General features: G+C 41.0%; 1 protein-coding gene across 2 annotated transcripts in view; it reads right to left on the bottom strand.

Annotated features, from left to right (window-relative positions):
* Positions 1–17511, bottom strand: part of TXNDC11 (thioredoxin domain containing 11) — a 28088-nt gene extending 10577 nt beyond the window's left edge. Inside the window, exons 1-7 of one of the 2 annotated variants that reach the window (XM_036392553.2) lie at positions 17358–17511; positions 12708–12924; positions 11889–11986; positions 9884–10013; positions 3675–3768; positions 2460–2572; positions 1313–1513 (exon numbers count right to left, since the gene is read on the bottom strand). In XM_036392553.2, the coding sequence (XP_036248446.1) occupies positions 1313–1513; positions 2460–2572; positions 3675–3768; positions 9884–10013; positions 11889–11986; positions 12708–12924; positions 17358–17503 (999 nt within the window). In that variant the 5' untranslated portion in view covers positions 17504–17511. Of the gene's footprint in view, positions 1–1312; positions 1514–2459; positions 2573–3674; positions 3769–9883; positions 10014–11888; positions 11987–12707; positions 12925–17357 lie in introns of those variants that run through there. The other variant, XM_054516519.1, reaches the window with a different exon arrangement.
* Positions 17512–17750: the final 239 nt, after the last annotated feature.

The following is a 17750-nucleotide window of genomic DNA, read 5'->3' as shown; positions in this document are numbered from 1 at the left end:
AGCTGTGATCAGAAAAAAAGTTTTGCTGTGAGATTTTTCGACATTGAACTTGAGAGCCTTGTTCTCTGCAATTGCCTTACAGTCAAGTGGTTTCACTGCTTGATGAAACCCACAGGCTGGCTGCAATAAACAGCTCTTCCCAGGGTAAACAAGTTGCATAATATCTCCCTGTCAAAGTGAAGCTATACAAAGACAACGGGATTATTTTGTATCTCATTTCACATTTTGATAAACACTGTTATTTAGCAGAATGAAATTTGAAATGGAACATCCACCTTATGCTGCACTGATTTGGTAGAAATAAGTGGTACCTGTTACTAGAATGTTTCATCAGTGACAAGCACCACTGAACAGAGCCTGCCAAACAGAAGACAGGTTACTACAAGAGTAATGGCAGTTCTTCTCCAGGCAGAGACCTCCCCAACCCTATTTCTTAGCATGTGTACCTTTTATTGTGTCTATTTAGCTTGGCTAAATATTGTATAATAAGTTACTTTAATTTTTTCCTTATTGTTTCAGACACTGCAATATTAATTAGGCCTCCTTGTGGAAGCTACACATTCCTGGACACAGATGCCATGTAAGTAAATCAGCACTGTCACAAAAACTCAGCCCTGCTTTTGGACTTTCACAAATGCTTGTCTGTTCCACACTGCTTAGAGCTACATGATCACACTGGGATGTGCAGCTTTGTGTTATACTAAATGGGATGATGAGTTCCAGCTGAAAAATAGCCCAGGGACAAAAAAACTAGTTTTCATCCAAGTTCATTTCCCTGTCTCATTTCTGCACAGCTCCACAAACTCCTGTCCTAGGCAGTTCAGAGGAAGAGAAAATTGGAAGGTGACTGAGGAACACACAGGATATAAAAATCAAATTGGCTCTGAGTAGTTTGATTGGTATTTCAAATAACACTGTCTGGTTTTACAAAAAATCCATTCTTCATTGCACAAGCATCTCTGGAAGGACAGGAGAGGGGAAATAGAATGGGATGGACAAAACACAAAACTCTTCAGTTCTAGCTGGGAAAGATCTGCATCTCTTACACTCCACCCACCACAAAAAGCAGGAGGTCAAGGAAGAGTTAGATGCTTGTTCTGAACAGTTGATGAGTGAGACAAAGGCATGTTGTGTGAGATGCAAACCAGTGTAAGGGAGCTGTGATAATACAGCTTGAAAAAGTGCTTCTAAACAAAACCAGATACTTGGAACAGTGAGCTAAAATGAGCTATCTGTCACAATTAACCTCAGACCCCTGACCACAGCTCTCATGTTTTAGCATTTTTGAAATAAAAAAAAAAATTTCACTTACTTCATCTAAAAGAGGATGAATTTCTGCTAGGGGATTATAAGGTATAAATATGAGAAGTGCTGGTCCTTTCTTCAGCTCATTGTTTAGAAGAAGGCTTTTCCCACCATGTGGTCTCAGCCAGCGGATGAGCATCTCCCGATTTTCCAGAGCCCACTTGCAAATGTTCTCAGCAGTGAAGTTCATGATGTCTTTTGGATAGATCTTGGAGGGGGAAAAAACAGTTTTGTCCTCACTTGATTTAGTAACAAATGCAGTTCTTCAGTATGGGATGAGTTGTTACTGTAGTGATTAGAGCTTCCTTTCTAAATGCAGTAAGTGTCAGCAAACTTCAGCATTTCATACAAGCTTTCCCTTTGGGAAAGCTTTCCAAATACTCGTCGGATTATAGTAACATCCACAAGCAAAAAAGGATTCTACCAGGGAAGCTCCTCTTTCTTTTACTACATCTTTATAATCTTAACTTTTCTCAATAGTATAAATTTTCTTTGTAAGTGAAAGAGCTTTAAGCTGGTATCATCATCTATTTTAATATATGTAAAGTTAGAACATTCTTCCCACTATTCAGTCACCATATTAACTCATTTTAAATTAGCCTTTTAAGACTCAAACATCAATGCTGCATTTAAAACTGGTATTTCTCATTCCTGACTGCAAAGGGAAGAAATATATAATAAAAGGTGCTCACAGGTTCTAGGATCAATTTTAATATATTCAGGCAAGTTTATCTTAAGTAATTAGCACAAAAAAGTAATTTTTTATGTATTCTATGCAATTTCACCCAAACCCCTGTTTTCCATAGTCTCAATTGAATAAAGTACACCTCACAATACCTGTTTTACACTCATGGTGCCAGTGTGGGTAGGTAGTGTCTCTATGCCAAATAGTAAATCTGAAAGTTAGTATTTTCAGCCTTAACTTTTCAAAGAGCAGGGCACATGGATTAAGAGTCATTATAAATCAATTTAATTTATGTGATTTTTCTAATCAGTGCCATGTTATACCTTTAAGCCAAAATGGAAGTTTTCACTGTTCCTACTATCCCTCCACAAAATCTTTGTCAATATCCTCATTCAAGTTATTTTCTAATTCTGATCCCTGAGCATGCCTGTACCACATCAGAGTCCCTGCAGCACACAGCAATACTCACAAGAGACGTGTTGGCGTGTCTGTGCAAATACACACTGCCAGAGCGCACCAGGGAGATCTCCTCTGCCACGCGCTTGTCCGTGACCACGCCAAAGCGGATCGTGCCAAGGTAATCTGAAAGGTTTGCAATCTTTGAAAACAATCACACACACTGACCTCCCCTGCACCACCACCCTCAAACCAGAACACACAACAGTGCTGGGTAAAGGCACAGAAATCTGTGAAGAGCTACTGCCAACACTGGTGATTATGGCAGAAGAAGGATGGCAAGAAGCACAAACATGTTCCCCACCTGCACTCCAGGTATAGAGACCTGTCTGTGTAACCTCAATTGTCCAAATTCTCCATTTGCTTAGGAAATACAGAATCTGGTATCACAGATGCACCTTGCTGTGGTTTATGGCATCTCAAAAGCCAAGATGATTCACGTAACGGAAAGGCATGACCATTAAGTGATGCACATTTACAGTAAACATATATAATTTATAAATATATATTCTACACTTATAAATATGTACACATAAAGACAGACTGCTTATCTGTATGTTGCAAAGAACTAATACCACGTAAAAATGTGAAAATCACAGAACAAAATATACAACAGGCTCTTTATCACATCAGTGGCACAGTAAAAAATAAGAATGAATATGTATGTGTAAGAAAAAAAAAAGTATGACTCTCCTTCATTTGCTGACAGGAAGGAAAATTCAAAAAACATGTTAATTTTTAACTTTAAAAAGGGTCTATCCCAAATTCATGACCCAAAAATGAGGTATCAATCATCACAAAATCTGCATGTTTAAACACAGTCAAATCATTTTAGATTATCAGTGCAAAATAAGAGGGGGAGAAAGGCCTTCTCAGGCTGCCTTGCAGCAGCTCTGTAACTCCACCCATCACTGAATTCAGTTTCCAAGGGCTGACACAGTCCAGTCCATCCCAGTGCCTCTGACACTGCACAAGACAAAGACTCCTGGATCACTTTGACCAAGTGCCAGTCTGATTATGGCCCTGGATACACGTGGGGCTTTGAGGGAACTCTCTCCCTGGTGTAAACCAGGCTGATCACATCCTAAGCTTTTAATGTAAGCAGTCCTCAACTGTAATGAGACAGTCCCACAGTTAGATCAACACCAAGAAACACTCAGAAGGGATTAATTCCTAAGTTACAAAATAGTGCAAAAAATACTTTAAATTATGGAAATGGAGCTTTTACCTTTCTTTAATGAATGTAATGCTGATGTGAAGAATGTTAAATAACCAGGTGGTTGAGGTGAAGCATTGAATTCAAAAAATCCCACAACTCCAGGCTGAAACAATAAGAATTAGAGTTAATTAAGCTATTTTTAAGTATAAATATATGGGACTACAGTAAACACAACAGACTCTAAAAGACAACAACATTTACTGAAGAGCAGTCACTTTATGCTGCAACAAAAATTTGAATATTATAAGACTGAATGGAAATCAGTTCTCATTGAAAGAATGAAGCTGTCATTCAAAAGCTTATGTAGGAGAGAGGGGCTTTATGGATGCTACATCTCTAATGGTATTTCCCATGCTGAAGTTCACCAAAAACAATTACTATTTGCTATGCAACTATATTTTGAACCAGTTCCAGCACCAAGGTAAGAAGCATAAGCATCATAAAGATTTTTAGAATTGGAATATCAAATACAGTTTTTCAGAGTAAAAAGGGCTTAAGCAGTAACCCTTGAATTGTTTATGTTGCACATAATTAGTATTTACACATGAATTCACAGATTCAGTGTGCCAATACCTGACCTGCTAAGGTAAGTGATTATCCCATCTTTAAGCTACAGCCACTGTAAATCCTTTCAGTATATCCTAAAGATTCAGTGAGAGACCAACTGCACAAAAATCTTGAGAACTCCATATCCCACCTGCATATCCATAAAGCTCTTCAAATTGCCAGACAGACAATTCCAAATTTAAGACTCATCCCAGAACAGGCCTACTGATTTTTCCAGGTGAATGACTTCCTAATAAACTCAGGAAAGAATCTGGGAGAAGCTGACTTGGAAAAATATTTCAGTTAAGCTTTGGTTTTAAATTTTTAGAAATATAATACATTAAAAATTACGTTGAATTATGTTTTTGACTCATCACTCAAATGGGCTTAAAACTATCAGGACAGAGTAAGTGATGGCATTTAGTTATTTGGTGTTATTTGTTCCTCATTTCCACCAATGCATACAGAAGGCATTTGACACACAAAGCAAGAGCACTCCAGGGACTATTGTGGAACAGAAGATTCCACACCCACCTGACACCCATTTGTGTGGCAAATACATCCTCACATGAGGATTTTCATTTGCTACTTCAGAGACTGCTTTATTTTTTTTGAGCTTTACATATAAAATATTTAATCTCTTTTTAAAACATGAACATACATTTACTTGTTATTATTAATATGAATTCATTTATTCATATCAGCCTAACACACTGATCTAATTCAGTACAATCAGCAATCTTGAAGATGTTCACCAATAACAACATTGCCCATTCCACTCATGACTTCTCTTTTTAGGCAGGAATCCTCTTTCCTGGATGAATGCTAGGCATAAACCCCTTGTTCATAAAGATTCTTTGTAAGGTACCCCAAAAATTTATCAATAACAAAAATGAGTTACAAGCAATTAGGGAAATGTCTGCAACAGTAATTACCAAGTAGAAAATAAAAACAGAAATAAAATAGTAGCGAAAAAACACAGCAAAATAATAGCACTTACTGTTGTTTTTTAAACAACATACAGATTAGTAATTAATGATCATCTTTTTCTCTTAGTTCCAAACTAAGACAGTAAAAAGAAACAATCCCTTCTAAAAGACTTTGAAAGCATTCAACTGAACAAAAATAAGGAGCCAGATAAGATAATCAATAATTTAGCTTCCCATTTCCTAGGACAATTTTTGAATACTAATCCTGTACCAAGTGAATTTAGGACACCAAACAGTGAATGAAAGGAAAGTCAAAAGTGACAGTAAAATATGGCAAGAAGCCAGAAGTCAGATGCAGAAGTATTTATAATGCTATTTAAAAGGTAACATTCTGATTCAGAGTGCCAGTTCTGCTTTACACTAACAGAAGCTTAAGATTTCCAGATTGTGAATAATGTTTCCCAAAAGATAATTTTTGTAAAGTGTTTTTTCAATTTAAAAAAAAAAATTGTAGTTGAAGAATATCTGCTACTATACACTACTATATATACTAGTACTTACTAATGCTCTATGCCTAATCAGTAATCTGGTTCAATAAAGTCCTTTTAATCATCATCCCCGACCAGTTAAAGCTTTTGTCCTGTTACTGGGTGCAATTATTCACAGGAGTAAAGGGACTGAATTACTGTATTTCTTCTCAAGTACCAAGAAAGTTTTCCTGCCTGTAAGAATGAAGTTTTTAACAAGACAATGCTTCCAGGTATTGCAACTAATAACAATTCTTGCTCTGTACAAGTGAGGTTCAAGTCTCACAGAAGAGGTATCTCAATGTGAACAAGAAGCTCTTGGTTTGGAATACAAGCAGGCCAAGAAGAGCTGGAAGAGCTGTACAGCAACAACTCCCACCTTCTTTCATGTAAGAGCCTCCAAAACTCAGGAACAGCTGCTTGCAAACAGTTCAGGAGGAATCTACACCCAAAGTGTTACTGAGGAGCAGCTGCTCCCACCGGGGCGCAGTTCTGGGTACCCATCTTCATGTGAGCACTCAGGAGCCATCAGCTGAAGCTGCTGCTGTCTCAGCCAGAGGAATGAACACTGACATGTGACACAGGGGTGCTTAGGAGCATTAGGAGCATGGGCACTGCTAGAGCAGAGCTGGCTGCAGCTTTTCTTTCCAGGAAATGATTTTCTGTCCCTGTCTCAAACCAAGTGTCTGTAGGAAAGGCTTTGGAGCAAACCTGAGGATGTCCATTAGTGAAGAGTTCTTAGTGCTATCTCCTCATGAAACTCATATATGGAAATACAAAATACAATTGTAGGGAAGCCTATTTCTTGCTTGGTCCCTACACCAAGGAATGGAAAGTGATGTAGGATACAGTTAAATCAACTAACAGACTTACCAAGCATCTCAACAATTACCAAACAGCAAGCTCATGGAAACTTTAAGAATGAACAGAGATTTTCAGATGAGTAATTTCTATTGGAGAAAAGCTAGCAGTGTTATTACTGAACCATGCCTCAAAGCTATCACAACTTTTAGAAGGAATAAGCAAGCATGTAGATGACTCCATGCAGCATGCTGTAATTCCCTAAGTCTAGGAGAAGTTACCAACCACTCTTGATGAAACTAAGGTGATAAGAAATAACATGGAAGGCCCTTTTCCAGATTAGGAAAGTAGAAAAGACAAAAAACACTTAGAAATTAATGTTTTTCAGCAGCCAAAGATAGCCAGCCAGGATGGGTACTGATACTCAGGCAGTTCAGTATTTCCATAAGCACTTTAGCAAAGAAACTGTTGACTGAGATTAATTAAATTTACATTTAACATCATTTTCCAATGATGTTAAAATCATTGTGTACCCAGACCTGAAAGCAAATTTTCACACCATCATTTAACACTGGCACCACATAAAAGCCAGCTGAATCTCTCTCTGTGTCAGATCTACCCAGCTGCTGATGCTCAGGAAGCATTCCTACACAAAGAGAGCAAAGCAGAAAGCTGACATCACATTAAGAGACACAGCAGCCACCTCCCAGAGAGACCAACTCCTCTCCTACTGCTCCTGAAGCCAGAAAATTATGAATTCCCTGAGCACATTTGATATTCATAAATGAGTGAAGTTTTTTGTCTAACTACAGTGGCTTCCTGTTTCCTGCTCTGTGCCTCAGGAGGCTGAGGCCATTTCTAGCAGCTGGGGCAGTCAGATGAGGAATGAGACCTGCCAGTTTGGATTAAAATGAAACTGTTACATCTCTGCAGTTAAGAAAACAAAAGAAATTTGATTCCAGGTACTCACAGATACCTTGAGTTATGGCAGAAACTGCACATCTTCCTGCTCAAGATTTTAACTGCTTTCCAAATGGCACATTTTCCTTGCTCTCAAAAATGAGTTCTTATCCATGTCTAGTTTTACACTAGTGTCATTCCACAACCCCAGAGAAACCAACCTTCAATAGCATCAGAGAATGCAGGAGCTCAACTTTTGAGTCCTCAACCAGGTTTTTTTTTTCACGGGGATTGAGCGCCCTCTAGGGAGAGCACCTGGCATGTCACGACAGTCGTGATTAGGTCGAGGAAGCGACCAAAGAGCGAGTAACGAACACCACCGGCTCTTACATTTAACTGGATTCTGTTCATCAGTAACTCCTCTAGTCTGCAGAATCCTTTTGCTATCAGAACACAGGACTAAAAATTAGATAGTGATGATGACAAATCTTGCAAATTATTTTGAGCTTGAAATTAATTAGCTTTTCAGTGAAATCATAAAAACACGATCCACCAGCAGAGAGTTGCTAAAGTGCCCAATAGCAATCCTTGACAGTCTTCTGTCCTTTCCCTTCGGCTAAAATTAGGTTTTTTTATACAGAGAAGATTAAAAGTCAAAGGAAGACACTAGCCAAGGGTCTCAAAATAGCAATTAGTTTGTGCCATACATGTCCCAATCACCCATAATCTACTCTATTCCCCAAACTTTCTCACTTCTTAAACACAGGACTAACCCCTGGATTGTATCTTCTCCTACAAGAGGTATCAATTTCTAAACTCGCAGGGAAAACATTGTAAAATGTTCTTCTCATTTCTGAATGAAGTGATGAAACAACCTGTTTATTTCCAGTTTAAAACTAACTTTTCCTTTGTGTCTATGGTTTTCTCTGCATCCTTCTTCATAAACAATTACGTTTCTTTCATCTTATCTGTATCTGTTACTTTTGTATCCCCTCCTTTCCCTCTTGCATAACTTTACAGAGGCAAGAAAGACATTGAGCACCATGAGCCACGGTCTGGGACAGAATGTCAGGCAGCGATGACTGTGGGGCAACATGAACAGAAACAGCCTCTGCTCTTGGGCCATCTCAGAAAAAAATAAACAACCAACAAATGCTGAGCATAAACAGCAACTCAGCACTTGGAATTTCAAGCACAGGAAGGGGGGAAAATCTGAATGCAGAAACAAAAATATCTGTTCAACTGCTAAGCAGTACTTAAAAATATCTTTGTTGCTCCTAAATTTGTCTTTTATCTTAGTGTTTGTACAGTGGAAGTGCACCTCTAACTGCAAAGCAAATTTAAGCTTAATGTCAATATGCTCATTGGTAACCTTCTGCAATCTACCAAGAAATAACATAACACAAACCAAAAACCAAGCGTGGCTTTCTTCAAATCTCCGTAAGAGGCAAAGAAATGTTTTAGAATTTTAGAATAGCAACACTGAAGCAATGGAAGGACAACAGAATTGCTCATGATCACAGAAAGTACCAGCACCAGAGACAGGCTACAACTCACTACTCCCAACTCAGTCCCCCATTAAAACACTGGAAAAGCAAAGCCAGTGGCAGTTCCTGGCATGAACAGCGCAGCACCCACCCAGGGGAACTCCCAGTGTGTGTCCCCTAGGCTGTGGCACTGCCACTGGACAGCACAGGCCATGCTCCGTCCTGCAGCCAAGCAGGCACTGCAGCGAGCAGCGCTCACACAGGATCTGCTCCAGCCCCAGCCATGCAGGGTCCCTCCCGTGCTCTGCCCACTGCCACAGCACTCATGTGTTGATCAGCTTTTCGCCACTGCTCTCACAGCTTGGGCTTTAGTAAGATTATGGTATTTCTGCACTCTGCACTGCAAGAATCAACAGTTATAAAGGGATTTTAAATGGCTCTGTTGTAAGCATATTTTGTCTGACTGGAAGTTATTATTCCACCAGTATTGCTACCAATCTCATCACCCCTGAACACAAGAGACAAAAATGAATAAAACAACATGTACCAGTGGATTAAAATCATCAAGTTACCACATACAAAATGATTAGGAGCCCTTGCTTCAACTGGTTTCATATTTGTTCTCAGTTAAAAGATTTATCCTACTAGAAAAGCTTACTATTCTTTAAAAATTAATGATTATATATTCCTCAAATGCTGTGCCAACTTAGACTGCAAGATTTTTGTGAAAAGATTTCTCCCTTCTTTCTTGTTTGTATGTAACAGTTTGGTGAGATAACAATTTTGTTGTCTTTACATACTAAAGTAATGTAAATTAAGAGCATCACTAGATCATAATAGTAACTATACAGGGAATCAACATTGTGAATTTGTCATTTCATATTTTAATGATTTTAACAAAATTATAGGGCACTGATTTCAGGATCCTGAAAATAAACTATTACTTTGGAGCAGATCAAATGTAATCCTTAAACAAGTCAAACTCTTTCTGAACCACAGTGGTAAAGCTAGAGAAGAGAGACAAGTACCTCATAATTTGAGAGGAAATCTAGTAATTTTGATCGAGACGAGATGTAGAGTAGTGGTGTCATCACCCGGCGAACAAACTTTTCAATATAAACAGCACTCATAGGGCCTTTGTATTCAATTGGTCCAAAACTAGTACCAAAAAAAATAATAGAACATTAAGACTTAAATGAACAGTAGAGAGTCCCTCCTGGGGGTGGCAGATAGGAGTTATACAGACAGCATGCTCAGCCTCTAGGAATTGCTCTCTGTTTTACCAGGGGCTGCTGTAAGTGGGGAGGGAGTTGTGTTACCAGAGGGAAGCTCCAGAGTATCTGTGGAAGGGGCAGAGTGTTGGTGAGCTTGGAGGGATGGAGACCACTTCTGAGTCCCATTAAAGAACTTGGTAAAACTCAGATATAAATTACATGACCATATATATATATTTATCTTTCCACTTTTTCTGAAGTAAACACATGAGACTTAAAACTACAGATCTGAGAACATCACTATTTCCCCTTGTTTTTTCAGTGTCTCAAACAGTATCAGTCTGAAAAGGTGCAATATTTTTACACAGGCTTTTATGAGCAGCAATCAGTAAAGCAGGGACAAATTCAGTTGCACTGCTGATGAACAGACTCAGCAAAGCTCCAGTTTCCCCCCCAGCCATATGATAAAACAGCTCACACAACGTTAGTGCTAACACATAAGGTGGGCTGGAGATTGCAGCTGTGAATTCCAGAGTTCCTCCTCCTAATTATAAATGGATTGGACAAAGCATTACTGTCCCACATTAAATCAAACACAAAGAGCATAAAGAGTTAGTCCATTTCCACTGAAGAATTTAATGTGAGGCATTTTTAATATAGCTTGTACATACAGATACACTGGAAAATACCCAACTCACACTGAGATACCTGTATTGAGGAGCTTCAAAATGGTCTCCTAGAGCCCACTAGATCATTCTACATCCTACATCAGTTTATTACAAACCTTTGTGCTCACAGCAATACTCAGTGCTCAGCATGTCACATGCCCAGGGCACCACATGTGAGGTTTAGTATCTGAGGCATGAGGGGTGCACTGCCCTTCAGGATTCTATGAAGCATCAATAGGGATTTGCACCTCATCTTGTTACAGCTCTGTTTAAGGTTACTGATGATACCAAGTGCATCCATCTACTGTGTCATAATTTCAAGGTCAAGTAAGTTTCAGTCAAAGTACATCCAAGTGGGATTGTAGGGTTCTTTTATTACAGCTTGAATTATGCCAGTGTCTCGTGTCTATTACACGTTCAGCTAACAAAGACCAGGACTGCTCCTCCTCAATGCATAAATTCCCCCCAAAAAACAAAATCAGCCTCTGCAATGAAAGAGAGCTGCAGTTCAAGACTAATAAAATAAAAAGTAAAATACAAGGGATAAATACTTTTATGTAGTTTTAGAAACTGTGTTTCCTTACCTTCTGCTCCACACAGAGAAAAAAAACCAGATAATACATACACATACTAAAAAATAAAAGCGAGGGTATATAAAATTTTATACAATGATATCTTAACTTCCGGGGGATAAAAAAGTGAGTGCAAAATTCAAAATTAGAACAAGGTCTTCACTATGTAGTGCAATTTAAATATGCACTTAAATTGCACTAACTTCAACAATCCTTAGGTACATTCTTTAATGCTGTCATAAATTAGGACCAGTTGTTATAATCCATCCAGAGAGCAAGCAGACATCTGAAATGAATAAGTAACAGTGAATTCTTTTCACTGGAGGCAGAAGTTCCAGGAGATGCACAGGCAACCCAAAATTTCCATAAGGATGAAGAATTGCCCAGCAAGTCATTTAACTGACAGTTACAGCCCTACCTGGCACTTGAGTAGCATACAGGATGAGCTCACCAAGAATCTACCCAAAAACTATTTACTGAAGCCAGAAATGTAACATTTTCAAAATGCAGCACTTTATATGATACCCCTGTTTCCCAAGAGAACAATAAAAAACCTAGACTGTACATATGAAATCTTACCTCTGATGGTACAAGTGTATCACAGGAAAATAAAAGAAATGCTTCTGCTTCCTGCATTTCCCCTGGTTCCACCAGCAATTTACAGCCACAAACAGCACCTGCAAAGCAGGTAAAAATTCACAGCTAACAAAGTATATTTCTGTGACCTACTTTATCCAAGATGTACTTGATGTACTTTTTCCAATCCATTTCATCTGATATTTTCAGGGTTTTTTCAAATCAGTATTCCATATCTGTCACAGACAGACTTTTTTTTTAATTCTTTTTGTCATTTTGTGACAGCAATCCTTTTGGTCACTGTTCTTTCTAGCTTTTATGCCTCTTAATCTAAATCCTCCAAATTTATTAATTTAATCATAACCCATATTAATTACTTTTTCTGCAGAGTGGCGCTCAACAAGTGGAGGTTTAGGACAGCTGTACCTGTGAAAGATTCACAGGCACTCAACTGTTTGAAAGCACTGCTATGGTGCACAATATTTATATGATTACCAGTGTCTCCAAGGATCCCAGAACTGGAAGCAAACTCCAGGGAATTTCTGTCTGAAGGCAGGTGAACAAATCTGAAAACACTTTACAACAAGAAAGTTGTAGGCTTCCCCACTTAATAGCAGAAATAACAGACAACTGAGCAGGAACCACAAGCTGTCTCCATTTATTCTACCACTCTGTATGCTAAATTAAATTTAAGGTGACCGATGAGTTTCCCTAAAATGTGAGCGTTCAAGTCCTACTCATGAAAAGACAGAAATCAGGATCAGCTTGGACACTGAAAAGCCACCAGGTCATGTTTAAGATTGGTATTTTCCCTGGAGTTACCTGGTCTGACAATCTGCTGGCCACATGTTCTATTTCTCCTCTGGCTGCAATGGACTGCCCGCACCACGGCGCGTAGAAGAAATACAGCACAATTTCTGAGTCCTGGCGGAGCTGATCCGCATAGTCCAGCTGCCCCCGGAAAAGATCAATCACTGGAGATCTCGTGGAGAAAAAATTCACTGGAAGCTTTGCTGGCATTGTTACATCTTTTGCTCGGCTGCAGAAAGAAAATTAAGAGTGGTTATTGAGATTGTACAGCAGCAGTTAAAAAAGGGTGCCCAAAGCCCTTAGTTTTATCCTTAGCAAAAGTCACACAATGACAAAATTGATGCAGAATGACTACGATTTATGTTATCGGAGTTAGTTTCATGAAATCCTATAAAAATCTAAAGATCACCCTTCACAAGCTTCAGAAAGTCACACTCTGATACCATGCACTGTGCTTATGGGAATGTTAGGTCACACTCTTATGACTGGATGCTGTAGAGCATAAAATTACCAGGAAGATTTTCAGTGATTTCTTTTGATTTCTTCCCTGGCCTCATCCTCTTTTAACACTTGTACTTTAGGTAACAGCAGCCTGATAAGAAAAGACATACTGGTCATAAAGTTTTGTGATGTGTTCTTTATATAAACAGAGCCTATTATCCTGCCTTATGCTTTGTTTTACAGTATTCTATACTCCCTTTGTTTTAGATTGTATTAGGAAAAGATACATAAATGTGCACTAGTTTATTTTAGTGATCAGAGCAGGGACTGCAAACTGCTCAGGGCACATCAATGTAAGAACAGTACCAACAAATAGTCTAAATTTAAAGAGATTATGACAGATGAAGATTTTTTAAGAGAAATTAGATTGGCCAGTAAGTAATACGAAGAAATAAACCAAATACTCAAGAAACCCTTTCTATCCAATCAGCAATCAAACAATCCAGAATGTGGGACTTCCCAGGTGTTCAGAAGTTGCCATGGTATAATCTGCCTGAAATGCAAGTGAATGGTCATACTCTCTTTTTAGATAGTCTTAATTTTAAATTTTTTCCCTAGCTATATTTACACTAAAGTAAGCCAGAATGAAAACTGGACAACACTGTCATGCTCAATTTTGCCATGGTTCATAAGAGGACTGGAAGTTTTAGGAAAGATTGTGTATTTCTTTACTTTGTGTGCATTTCTTTTACTTTTTTGCAATAAAAAGCTAATACAAAAATTTTATTATCTTATTATCTGATATTTAATCCATGTCAGGTTAAAATTTTATTAATTGTGATAAAATTATTGAGCCCTGAACACTATCAAACTCATATATTAAGCAACCTCCTAAAAACTCTTCCACACCTTCAAACTTTACAATCTACCTAGTTTTTAAGAAGTACCTTTGTCTTTATAACACAGCAAAAAACTGTATTGTAGCTTGTCTCTCATTTCCAGGCTACTCACTTTAACATTTTAGAATTGCCCTCAGTATATATCACAAGTTATAAAAATTCTTAATTTGTATATAAAATTGCCTCAAAATCAAATCTTCAAAATCAGAATTTTGAAAATTTTAAATGGTTCCTCCTGTTTATAATTCATTAATTTATCCAGTCACAATATTACGTTTTTACACAGATTATCAAAAATCTGCTTTCTTCTATGGACTGTTCCTTCCCTTCTCCCCCAGCCACCATCTCAGCACCTCCTTCCCAACCCTCACGTTCTTCAGTCACCTCACAACCAACACCTCTGGCTCCCTGCCATTCCTGCACCCCATGCTTATCCAAACTTCAGCTTCTTCCCATGATTTCTGCCTGCCAGCTGGACAGGACACAGCTCCAGCGTGAGCTCTGGCACACACAGGCTGATCAGCTGCTGAAAGCACAACACTTCTTCAGAGACAGCAGCTAGAATTCTCCTCTCCATCTAGTTTAATGAAAACAGACAACCTCAATATGTTAAAAATCTCTGCTTCCTCTACTGAATTAAACAGAAAGAGGATGATTGGTTCAAGAATTACAGCGTAAGACTTAAAAATTAGATAATGAATTGGCTCCAAATTTTAAGAATGGGTAGAACACATCAGCAGAAGTCCCGTGACAGGAGTGAGTCAGAAAATACATGACTACCTTCAAATATGACAAAAACTCCAGTAACTATTAAAAACCAAAACATAACAAATCAATAGGCAACAGCTGCTTAAGGAGATTTGCGAAGTAGTGTCTTCCTCTGCAATACCAAACATATAATAGAATACCTTGACTAATTGCCCTAAGAAAACCCCTAAAATTTACACACATATAAACTGAGGATTACATAAGAAACAATTACACAAACATAATAAGCACAAACTGTTTATTAAAACTCTGGTTGTGTTACTTAGCTGCTGCCAGAGCCTACAAAATCTTAAACTTTCTATGTGATAACACCCTGGTAATAAAGGGAAGCATATTCAAGTGCCAACAGGACCAGCAGCCCCTTTGATTGCACAATCCTGAGAGTGGGCTTGTTTTAAAGACATTTGCATAGTGCCAGAAATAATTCAGGTTCTAGACCACAGGCTTTCATACCAACACATGCTAGGTCAGGTCTCATTTGGCTATTCCTTGAGTCACTCTAAACTCACAAGACATCAAATCCCACTAATGGACTGCCTTGCAGTACAGGAATTTTCCCTTTCTGTACTTTTTATCCATTGATATCAAAAGTTATATTTTGCAAGAGCAGTGGTAGGACCTATGCCCTAGTGCTGTGTCTTGCTCGTAAATCATACTGACATGTGGTGAGAAACTATGTCCTGTATTTATAGTTAACATGTGCAATTAACCATGCTCCGAACTTCACCAGGAACGTTTACACCTTCATTTTCTATATTTCTGACAGCAACCAAACAGGGAATACCTAACTGATATTAGTCTATTTAACCACAATCTGAAAAGCTGAACCTCTTTAATCAAACTTCTAGATTACTGAGTAGTGAGAACCACATTCCAATCACATTCCATTGGTGAGCTTTCAATCACAGCTAGCAGTAAAATGAAAGGAATATGCAGGTTTTGAATACAGGAGAGCAGGAAGCATCATTGTAAGTACAAAAAAAAGTATTATTTTCTTAGTAATGTAACACCAGGGAGGTGATTATGTTCAGAAATCCTTCACCACACATTCTGAAATATGGCAAGAACTTTACAATTTCATCTACATTATCTCGTCACTGTGAAATACAGCCTCCTAGAATGGAGGCACAGCTACTCTGAGGCACTCATTCACAGACTTATAATTCACTCTGATTCAAGTAATACACCCTTTGTGGACAGGTAAGCAAAGAAAGCCTTAGCCTTTTTCAGACGCATTACCTGTGAATCAAGTGTTTTGTGGAACAAAATTTGTCAGATGCTGGGGAACAGGGACATAATCAGCACCTCATAGCCTTCTCCTAATCTCAAAATTAAACCCCAAGTGCAGTAGATGTTCTTAATATAGTATGACCTGGAGCATGTAACAGTCACCTTGACCTAAAACTCATCCAGAAGATTTAGAGCCTGGTTTAGGCTCCAGAACCGAGCCTGTGCCCACCGCTCATTGCCGCTGCTCCCCGCCCTCCAGTACAAACATGCCCTGGCTCCACGTCCACCAGCTCCGGGCAAACAGGAACTGCAGAGCCCTTGGCAAAGAAGGAAGTTCCAGCTCCCAAGAGCAGCACCACCAGACTGGGAAGGAAACCACGAAACATCTTCGTGTCCGAAGCAGGTGCAGGCAAAGGGATGATGAGACATCAACACCTGAGCCAGGGCAGACTCGTTTGGCCCGGCCGATGCTGAGGGCAGGGGCTGCAGCCCAGAGCCCCCTCGGCCGCTCGGCGGCAGCGCGAGGTCCCAGGTACCTCCGGAGATGAGCAAAAGCAGCTCCATCTCAACAACGTGCCTGTCCCAGGGCCACAGCACGGGTCAGGTTGGAAGAGACCACAGTAGGTCCTTTGGTTCCACCTCCCCGCTCAGGCAGGGTCATTCCAGAGCACATGGCAGAGGATTACGTCCAAATGGTTCCGGAGTATCTCCAGAGAGGGAGACTCCACAGGCTCACTGTACAATCTGTCCCAGGGCCCGGTCACTAACGGAACAAGTTCTTCTTCATGTTCAGGTGGAATTTCCTGGGCATCAGTTCCTGCCCATTGCCTCCTGTCACATTCCTGAGCCCCACCGAGCAGAGAGCCTGGTACACCCTCAGACACCGCCCTGCATACTCTGATACTGCCCTCAGAAATGGGTGCCCCACGAATCTGCCGCCACAGCACGACACCCGCGGTGGGCAGAAGTCTCCTAAAACACTCCGCTCCCTCCCCACCCACGTTCTTATCGCCCCTGCCCGCCCCGCTGCCATCCCGCCGAGGGAGACACGGCGTCCCCCGACACGCGACCGGTCGCACTTGCCCTGGTGACCGCATGTGGTGGGGCCCGGGAGGAGGATCCGTCCCCCAGCCCGGGGATGCCCGTGCCCGAAGCGGCCCGGCCGCAGCGTGTACACGGCGCCGCTGGGCAACCCCGGCCCTCCAGGCCCCGCCGGCCGCTCTGCCCCAGGCCCCGGAGGGGCACCGCCTCTGGGAACGGCGACGGACCGGCGGCCGCTCACCCCCCGGCCGAGCCCCGGGTCCGCCCGCTCCCCCGCCGGTACCTGCAGGTGACTTTGAGGGCGATGAGGAAGGCGCAGCCCAGCACGATGGCCGCGCCGCACAGCAGCTCGGGCCGCCGCGCCATCAGGGCGGCGCGGGGCCGCAGTCGCGGAGCCGCCGCGTCGCCGGGGCCGCCGCACACCGACATGGCCCGGCCGAGGGGGGCAGGGCCGCGGGCCCCGGGCCGCTCCCGCTCGCACACGTCTCCCACCGCCCGCCCGTGAGGCGCGCCGGGCCGGGCGGGGCGGCCGCTCCGCCCGCCAACCCGCCGCCGCCACGTCCGCCCGCCCGAGCAGGCGCACAGCCCGCCCGGCGCTCCGGGTGCTGCCCGCGGCACCGGGCAAAGCGGGACGGGGAGTGATGTGCTCGCCTCCTGCTCTCGGCATCGGCACCGG

This window comes from Molothrus ater, chromosome 16 (assembly GCF_012460135.2).
Source record: "Molothrus ater isolate BHLD 08-10-18 breed brown headed cowbird chromosome 16, BPBGC_Mater_1.1, whole genome shotgun sequence".
NCBI classification, from domain to species: Eukaryota; Metazoa; Chordata; class Aves; order Passeriformes; family Icteridae; genus Molothrus; species Molothrus ater.
The sequence above is the reverse complement of the archived record's forward strand: the minus strand, read 5'-3'. Positions and strand labels throughout refer to the sequence as shown.